Source organism: Priapulus caudatus, unplaced genomic scaffold (genome assembly GCF_000485595.1).
Source record: "Priapulus caudatus unplaced genomic scaffold, Priapulus_caudatus-5.0.1 Scaffold52, whole genome shotgun sequence".
Taxonomy (NCBI): domain Eukaryota; kingdom Metazoa; phylum Priapulida; class Priapulimorpha; order Priapulimorphida; family Priapulidae; genus Priapulus; species Priapulus caudatus.
The window spans coordinates 168,348-178,034 of record NW_014577113.1 but is presented as its reverse complement, the minus strand read 5'-3'; the positions used below and the strand labels follow the sequence as shown (position 1 = coordinate 178,034).

At 46.4% G+C, this 9,687-nt stretch overlaps 1 protein-coding gene across 1 annotated transcript in view; it reads left to right on the top strand.

Annotated features, from left to right (window-relative positions):
- The window catches only part of LOC106820921 (calpain-9-like), a 42,016-nt gene that overhangs the window by 3,770 nt on the left and 28,559 nt on the right, over window positions 1–9,687 (top strand). Inside the window, exons 2-4 of the mRNA XM_014825522.1 lie at window positions 4,468–4,729; window positions 5,346–5,415; window positions 6,680–6,781. Coding sequence (XP_014681008.1) covers window positions 4,499–4,729; window positions 5,346–5,415; window positions 6,680–6,781 — 403 coding nt within the window. The 5' untranslated portion in view covers window positions 4,468–4,498. The remainder of the gene's footprint in view (window positions 1–4,467; window positions 4,730–5,345; window positions 5,416–6,679; window positions 6,782–9,687) is intronic.

Below are 9,687 nucleotides of genomic sequence, written 5' to 3'. Positions count from 1 at the left end.
CGAGTATTTACCCCATACAGCCTATAAGCATAGGTCATTAATTACGCTAACTAAAGAAACTACCAGGGTGAGAAGTAGGTACCCGTGGTCACGTGATAGAGCGTATACGCATTGTGTTCATATTTAACTTGCTACCATAGACCTGCTATAAATAAGTGCGTACAGACGCATACAGTCACAGATCGTCGCACGCACGCATATGTATGTGTGCCCGCACACCCCGCGCGCACATGCGAGCGCGCATATGCACACGAACGCACGCACATACATGAACGCACGCACATGGCCACTAATAAACGCGATGTACTCGCAGCTTCCACAGCACCTTACCTTGGGGCCTTGGGCCGCGTACGTATAGAATGTGGGGAACGTAATTGTTTCAACATTACGCAGTCGGCAGGATATACGATCAAACAACATGTTGTTAATTTATGCAAGGCTGAATTTTCTGTCTACCTATTGCGATTCAGCAAGGCCGCTGCGATGAACTGTCAGAAAACCAGAATGGCAGAATGGCAGAAACATGCACTGCAGTAATGAGTGATACATGCATATGAGTCATTGGGATACGTAATTAAAAGGCTATATCACATATGACTATACAGGCACACACACACACACACACACACACACACACACACACACACACACACACACACACACACACACACACACACACACACACACACAAACACACGAATACACGCACACATACATACAGACCATGATTTGAGCCACAACGATTCGTGACTTACGTAGTAAGCGTGTAAGGAGGGGAGCTAGGAAATTAGGAATGTGCAGCTTGTTTTATGAGGGCAATATCCGTCATCTACGTAGTCATCGCCCCTCAGCTAGGGGAGATGCCACGAATATAACTGCAAGCAATTACGTGTGGGGAATTAGTTCGAACAAATAACTGAACAGCAACGATTGCAGCAATGACTTTCGTCAGATTTATCTACGCCGCACGTAAGATGTGGTTCGATATGTGACGTGTCACGTATTGTGCAATATGGATACCATACCATCTGCATGTTACCACCACGTGACGTATGGCACAATAGCCAATTTAAAATCAGCCATCCGTCAATAGTAAACCTGCTCACTGATTTCATGCATAGAAAACTATTTAAATCGCAAGTCACTGCAGCCAATTGTTGCTTCGAATTCGGCATTCAACACATTCCTTCCTAACGTTGTTGACCTTGCTTGCCATTTCACAATTCATGCACCGAATACATTATAGACTCTGATGATTTGCAATGCTGAAAAGGTGATAGCTGTTACTGAATTGCACGATATTTGGGCAGGGAAATGCCCGATGTTCTACGATTATGGCCGCGGAGTGCTGCTTTGGTATACGTATAGCTCAGGTCTATTAGGAATGGTAAGTGTCGTGATCCGAGCCGCGCGCTATCGGCACCAAAACGCCCTCATTATCTGTCAATGCCCTCACGAGAGCGAAATATTTCGTTCAGTTTGTGGTGGTTCCCCTCGCGCCGTAAAGATGCGTACGCGGCGAAAAGCTCCCGCGGGTCGAATAATTTTCTAGGAAAAAATGCGGCAATTTTCTGCGGCGACATGCGTGACAGGGATCCCATGCCGGGCGTGGCTTTGATCTAACAAAATACACCCGCGTCCTCCTGACAAAGCCCGCCTTGTGTGCGAGGAGCCTAGACGGGCACCGGAAGTCGCCGCGATCACTGTTGACGCGACCACAGGGAGGTCTGGTGCCAGTCTCTCAAAGACCTCCGCTTTTCGGGCGTGGGGAAGGAGGAGGTGAACACAAACAGAGCGAGATGAAACCGTTTCGAAATCGGAGAAACACGCCATTGTGTTGGAGCTAATTGATAACTCTGCTGCCATTTACTCGGGAGATGCGCGAATCAGCACGCCAGTCGGAACAGTGGTTACGATTTTCATTGTGGGAAGTTGAGTGGAAGATCACGCAGATTTCTGTTGGTTTTGTCGTCGTGCGAAATTGCGTTTCATGTTTGCGGAATAGGTCAAGCACCTCGGACGTTTAGCGTAAATAAAGGTTTACACGCTCTCGTGTGTGAAATTCAGATTGATTTACACCTTTTTTCGAGTCACTCATGCACGTACTATATCTGCCAAAGTATTTATATGATAGCAATAAGCGAACCAAATATTCCACTTGGTCTACACGCTATTAAATCGAGCTAGATTATTAAAAGAAGGGTGCAATTTATTTATAGTTGGCTGTTACTACATTTACATAGACCCAAACTGGTATTTAGATTTGCTCAGGCGCTCTCTGTTTGATATTTACAGGTGATTGATCCGCGTGTGCGCGGGAAAAAGCGCCGCCTGCCAAATATCGCAAAATGTGTTCGGTACAAACTGAATAGTGCACGAGAGCACATAAATGCCAGACCGCGTCTCTTTAAGACTAGAAATTGGAGTTTCGAACGCACATTTCACAGACGAGATTATTAAAAGAAGGTGAAAGTTATTTATAGTTGGCTGTTACTTCATTTAAATCTCAAACTGGCATTTAGGTTTTCTCAGACGCTCTCGAAAAAAACGAGCACAGACCGCGTCCATTAGAAGTCTAAAAGTTTCGAACGCGCATTTCACAGACAAGAATTCCGCTGCGGAACGCATGGAAGAGTTGACGATGAGATGACCAGTGGCCGGCTAGAGCCGAGCGAGAGCGAGCTAGGCCGTCCACTGTTTAGCCTCGTATGTCCGAGCGCGCACGCACGGCAGCGCGCACACTTTACACATCCCGCTGTCCGCTTGCGACTGGCCTCTATCAGGAGCCTCTATGTATGTAAGCTATGGTCACGTTCATGTCGTGGAATTTTCGCGGAGGCTCGCCACATGTATTGATGTCGAAAGCGTGAAATTTCGCGAAAGCGAAAGTCACGCTTGCGCTTGTAGCAGCAACAGGTTTGCGCACGGCGGCAGTGCCGTGCTGTTGCGATCGCACGTATAGTATTTGAGACGGTGATCTGTCATTGGTCCGATCCGCGAGCAGTCGCTGTCTGTGTTCACGTACCACTTCTCCGCCTGTCAAAGGAAGACCGCATGTGGAGGTGCTACACGAGAGAGATATAGGTAGAGAGAGGGGGAGACAGAGAGACAGATAGAGAGAGAGAGAGAGAGAGAGAGAGAGAGAGAGAGAAAGAGAAAGAGAGAGAATGAAGGAGCGAGGGGAGAGCGAAAGAGAGGTGTTTGTAGGCAAGCTGGTATAGATAGGCGTTTTACAAGTGTTATATAACTATATATAACGACTACACTTCGAAGAAGGCCTACACGCTGCGCGAACCACGCTTGTGCTGCGCTCCACGGCTGTGCGGAGTCCACCGCGTTCTTTCGCGAGTCGAGAATTACAATAGTCTCTCTTCGCTTTGTTAGGTTTTTATTGTGAATTTATTTGCAGTGAGTGTAAGGTGCGCAGAAACATTGATTACCGCCATCGACGATCTACTTCTTTTCAGCCGGGACAATATATCGGCCTATTTATTACAGGAGGCATTATCAGCCTACCTACACGTAAGATCATCTATCATTGCTGCCTACTTTGCCATACATGGGATTCGGGACTATAAATAACGCATAACATGCTGATCTGTGCGACGTCCCTCATTTTGCCGCTTCTGAAATATAGCTCTGGCTCGTTTTCGCGTCACCGTCACAGAATGCAAGCGCGAGTTCGTGTTCAATTGAGTGGTGCTGTGACGTTCGCACGTGCTTATATTTGGAACACATTTACACACGCAGAAGAAAAAGAAGCGGATACATAATAAGTGTATATTTATATTTGCGTGGGTTTGTTTTTATTTGTATTGTAAGTTCGTATAGTTGTATTCGTGTATCTTTGTTATACTTGCACTTGTGTATGCCTGATACGCTTGTCTTTGCGTGCGTTTCTTGTGGCTATATTTATGCGCGTTTACTTTGCCTGTATTATTTTGTGCGTGTTCGCTGTGCCTGTATATATGTGTGCGAGTATGTTGTGCCTGTATGTGTGCGTATTTGTTAATTTTGTGCGTGTATGTTGTATCTGTATTAGTGCGTGTTCACTATGCCTGTATTTGTGCGTGTTTACTGTGCCTGTATCTGTGCGTGTTTTCTGTGCATGTATTTGTGCGTGTTCACTGTGGCTGTATTTGTGCGTGTTCACTATGCCTGTATCTGTGCGTGTTTACTGTGCCTGTATTTGTGCGTGTTCACTGTGCCTGTGTTTGTGCGTGTTCACTGTGCCTGTATTTGTGCGTGTTTTCTGTGCCTGTATTTGTGCGTGTTCACTGTGCCTGTATTTGTGCGTGTTTTCTGTGCCTGTATTTGTGCGTGTTTTCTGTGCCTGTATTTGTGCGTGTTCACTGCGCCTGTATTTGTGCGTATTCACTGTGCCTGTATCTGTGCGTGTATGCTGTACCTGCATTTGCTTTGTGCGCATACACACATATATTTCACACAATTAAATTCTCCTTGCAGTCGCAGCTTGAGCGCAGATCGACTAGCAATCATGATGTCATCGTCGGCGTACAACGGCAACGGCGACAGCGACAACCGCAGCATCTACAGCAGCTACTCGACGTTGACGATACCGACCGCATGCTCGGAGTACGCGCGACTGAAGCAGGAGACGTTCGCTTCCGGTATCCTCTTCGAGGATCATGACTTCCCGGCGGATGTCGCCTCGCTTTACCACCGACACAAGCCTAGTCTGGGACCGATAGTGTGGAAGCGGCCGAGGGTAAGGTCAACCCTGCCGCGCCTGGTAGCAGTGACACTGGTGTGAATGATGGAGATGATGATGACGGCGGCGGTAACGACAATGACGACGATGATGATAGTAACTACGAATATGATGGTTGCGATGGTGATGAGTATATGAGGAGGTGGAATCGGAGGACGGCGTTGATGCCGAGGAGAAACAGTTCGGGGAAAAAGGAGGGGGAAGATCAGGAAGAGGAAGAGTAGGAAAAAGAAGAGAAGGACGATGACGATACGGATTAGGAAGAGGAGGAGCTGAGGAAGAAGGGGGAAGAGGTGTAGAATGAGGATGGGAAGAGGAAGAGGAGGAGGGAAAATATTAGAAGGGAAAGGATGAGAAGGAGGTAAACAACGGCAATACTAACTATGATGACATCGGCGGTCATTCGTGGCAGTGTTCGTGATTGTTGCAAAGTTGATGGTAGCATTGATAAACTGCGTCGGATGCAGCAGCTGATTCGCGTTCAAACTTCGACTTTCGTCCATATATAGCAAACATAACGCGAGCGGAAGCGTTCGCTTTAGAATTCAGCAAATTAGATTCAGCCCAATTTAGAATTAAAGGTTAACAAGCGAATTGCACTTTACCCTTTCAGGAGATCTGTCAGAACCCAAAGTTCATAACAAAGAGCGCCACAAGATTTGATATCAAGCAAGGTCAACTGGGTAAGTGTTGGTGACCTTCATTGTAGCTGAATAGCGATCATATCGGTAAATGCTTGACTTGCATGGCTGCTATCTGACACTGGGGGATGCTACACCGCAGGCTGTAAGTAGGCCAGTAGTTGTAGTCGGCGCAATAGCATATATATACGCGTTACGTTACGCGGATATGACAACGCGAGCGTTGAAGAAAAGACGACGACTCTATTATGTAGCGCTGCGAGGTATCCTTGGAAGCGATATAATATCCGACGTTACGTTAGGGCTGCGTTATATGCCCTACGGCTACTTGTCAGCACTGTGTTGTATAGTGTATCCGACTATTAGCGTAGTCTGCAAATGCATACTATTTTCACGTGGTGTTGATATACGGGGTGCGTGGCGCACTGACAGAGCTCTATTTACAATACAAGCAGTCTGTAACAGAAGTAAGACAACGCGCTATGATCTGCGCTATTCACAACCCGTTCCATTACCCGACTATTATAGGCAACTGGAATTAAAACTACGACTACTTTAGATACAACCATTTTTCCATGTGAAGAAATATTATAGAAATGCATAGACAGTTGATGTCGCATGGTCATAACCGTTCTATTATCAGCTTTATAAATTTACGATAACCTGATTTGAGTTTATTTAAGCTACGATGTCCATTATAACAACGGAATATGCGATACGTTCGTATGTGTGTTTTTTATGAAAGTTTTAATTGGTTCTCCCCGTAACGAAAATCGCGATGTGAAATATTGCTGTGTAACCCTCTTCGCGGGTTATATAAACAGGTTTATTCGTTGGAGTGCCTCTGGGGTAGTTATTATATCATGGGATAACCCACCCCCGCGCCTACTTCTCTATAATAGCTAGAACTACCTTTCTTGTTCAGTGGCACTACAGTAACTATAACAGCACTACGCGTAATTCCGCAATAGCCCACCCATGCGGCTAACTATTCACGCTAGACAGCCCTAATACCCTGCGTGATGTTTGCAATGGGAAGTGTAAACGCGTCTTTACCGGGCGGGGGTAGGGGCTAGATTGTCAGGTGCGCGTAGTCCAGCTGAATGTATGTGATGATGTTGATGCATGTCAGTACCCGACATGGTGAGCCCATTACATACGCGATATTTAAATTGATTAGTGCTATTATAACAAATAATAAAAGTTAAGCCATTACGACTAAAAATGTATCTAATAACAGCCCTATGGCACCTACATCACTCATGTCCTTTGAAGTATATATAGTATTATATGCTGTCGTTGCTAGGTGACTGTTGGCTGTTGACGGCAGTGTCATGTCTCACCATTACTCCGCGACTGTTTCGCAACGTGGTGCCTCCGAACCAGTTCTTCCATAGAAACTATGCAGGTAAACCATGGAAAATATGATATCAAATATACATGCATTTTTATATAGAGAGAAACAGTGGCAGCAATCCGCGAGAGAAAGAAAGAAAGAGATAGCGAGCGAGAGAGTGCGCGCCCGCGCGTGTGTGTGTGAGAGGGAGGGAGAGAGAGGAATTATGTGAGAGCGCGAGAGTGAAGTAGGGGCGCGGGAGAAAGACAAACAGATAAAAGATATGAAAGATAGAGAAATGGACACGGAGAGGAAGGAATGGGTGCGTGAAACAGTAGAGAGGAGGAGAAGGAAAGCACACACTCATATACGGTATTATTAGATCATAAATCATATACGCCCTGAGTTCTAAATGATGTCATCAATTTGATAGACACACAGTTACTCTCACCACGATAAGTGTTTCTAAGATATATTTCAGCTTCGTGTGCAGCGAACTTAACTCGTTCTTCTCTCTTCCGGCCCAGGATGTCGTTGGACGACTTCTACCGATTCTTCACCCACCTTGACATACTGTACCACACGCCGGAGGCATGGTACAAGGAGCCAAGCCTTCAGGGCAAGCGCCGCTGGCAGGCAGCGATGGCGCACAGGCAGTGGGTGCGCGGCTTCAACGCCGGGGGCAGTAACAACTTTCCAGGTAAAATAACTACTTAGTAGAGTGTAACTTTAGCACTAAAGATCAATCCAATAACAAAAACAAAAACAGCAGCAACATCATCAACAACAAGCACAGCAGCATCAGCAACAAAAACAACATCAACAATATCAACTTCTTAGGTAAAGTAATTGGTTCACAGTGCGTAGATTTCTCTACAAGCGTCTGTTCACTGAAAATGTCCAACGTATTCCAATTTCCAAGCGATTATTTCGCAGTCGTACCTAACTAGTGCTAAGGTTCACCGGCGGGGTGGGCCGCCGGGAACCAAAAACGAGCTGCAAAAGATTCGGGGGTGGGGGCACGTGTGTTCTGCCTGCGTGGTAGAAGTCAGCACATTTTAGGGGTTCAGATGAAAATGATTCAGCGTCTAAGGAGCACTTAATCTGATAAAGCATTAAGTAGATAGGGAGTGTTGAATTGGTCACGAATTACTGCTTCACGTTATTCGTCACTCGTTTGCTGGTATTGGTGCCAGCACGGGGCGGTAGGGGGCATGGCCATGGTGGGCATCTAGATCCACATGTGAACATACGCTGTGAATCCGTGATGCAGCTCTATCTCGTGCCGAGTACAATGAGAAAACCGCGAGCGATACATTGACATCAGCTTAACTAATACACGTTTGTCCTAACTAGAGTTACAACGTTACCGTAAATAGTACTAGTATGTAGGTCCAGCTATGGTGGGAGAACCACGGTACTATAATCAATAAGAGTAGAAGTAGTAGCTCGTACAGATCTGAAGACAACGCGAACTCCGGTGCTAAAACTAACAGGCTTGTGTCTTAATGTAGATCTGATGCCCTACAATCCACAATTTCACCTGTACATACAGCGTGAGGATGTGACCCAGAGCACGTGTAACGTGGTCGTGTCCGTCATGCAGCACGACCGCAACCCGAGCCTCCTTCACGCCATCGGCTTCTACGTCTACAGGGTGAGAGAATAACACGCGATGTCATCGTCTAGTTAACACTGCATCGGAGCAAGTTACAATACATACACACGCACACACACACACACACACACACACACCACCACACACACACACGCGGCCGCGCGCGCGCGCCAGCGCGACGCACAAACACACCCACACACATATATATATATATATATATATATATTATATATATATATTATATACTACAGCTATTGTAGAGCAATGTAGTAGAGAAATTTAAATTCATTATGGCTATAGGCCTTAAGAGGTATAAATCTGTTGTTAATTGTTAGGATTATTTTTATTAAACATAGATTGTCCATTCTTTATCCTCTATTTTTGCCTCAGTATTATGAGTTCTTGTTGTGCGTATCTAGTCGATCTAAGTTGGTATGCATGACGCTGCACACGACTGTAGATGGCAGCACTGTATAAGATAAGAGTGCGCGCGCATTCATTTATCGATATATTTCTCTGCTTTAGGAGATTTCAGGCTGCAAACATGTTGTTAGCTTAGTGCAGTGCCAAAAACACACACAACTGCAAACATTAATGGATGATGATCAAAAATATATAATCTACCTACCAACCTACCCACGGTGCTACACCGAACATGCATGTACGCAACCTAACAGCAGCGCGCTATCTGTGTGTAACCCGTAATCATAACATGCATGTACATGACCGTAATGGCAGGGGTATTCGTGGCTGTAACACGTAAGCGTAACATGCATGCCTACGCAACGGTAAACGGCATCGGAGTCGGTTGTAATGTAACCGTAACATATGCATTATGACGCCAATCGTCACCGCACGGTAGAGTTATCGTGTATAACCGTAACCGGACATTCATGTACGCAACCGTAACCAGTAGCGTAGGTGTGTGTGTGTGTGTGTGTGTGTGTGTGTGTGCTGTGTGTGGTGTGGTGCTGTTTTGGTGTGTGTGTGTGTGCATGTGTGCGTGTTGTTGCGCGCGCGTGTGTGTGCGATGTGTGTGTGTGTGTCGTGTGTGGCTGTGTGTGGTTGTGTGTCTGTGTGTGTGTGTGTCGTGTGTGTGTTCCCGTGGCTGCGCGCGCTGCGTCTGCGTGTCGTACGGTGGTGTGTAACCGTAACCGCAGCGTAACTCATATGCGGGCTTAAACCTGGTTTTAGCACGTAACCCTGGCACCCTCCGCACACCGCGAAGCGCAAGAGTGTCGGTTGATGGTTTTCGACCGGGAATAACCGATCCCTGATCCACCTGTGTAGACGAAGGTCGGTGTGTTCCCTCTGAAACCCCTGCGTCAAAGTCCGTAGGATTCCCCTGTGGCAGTTGCCG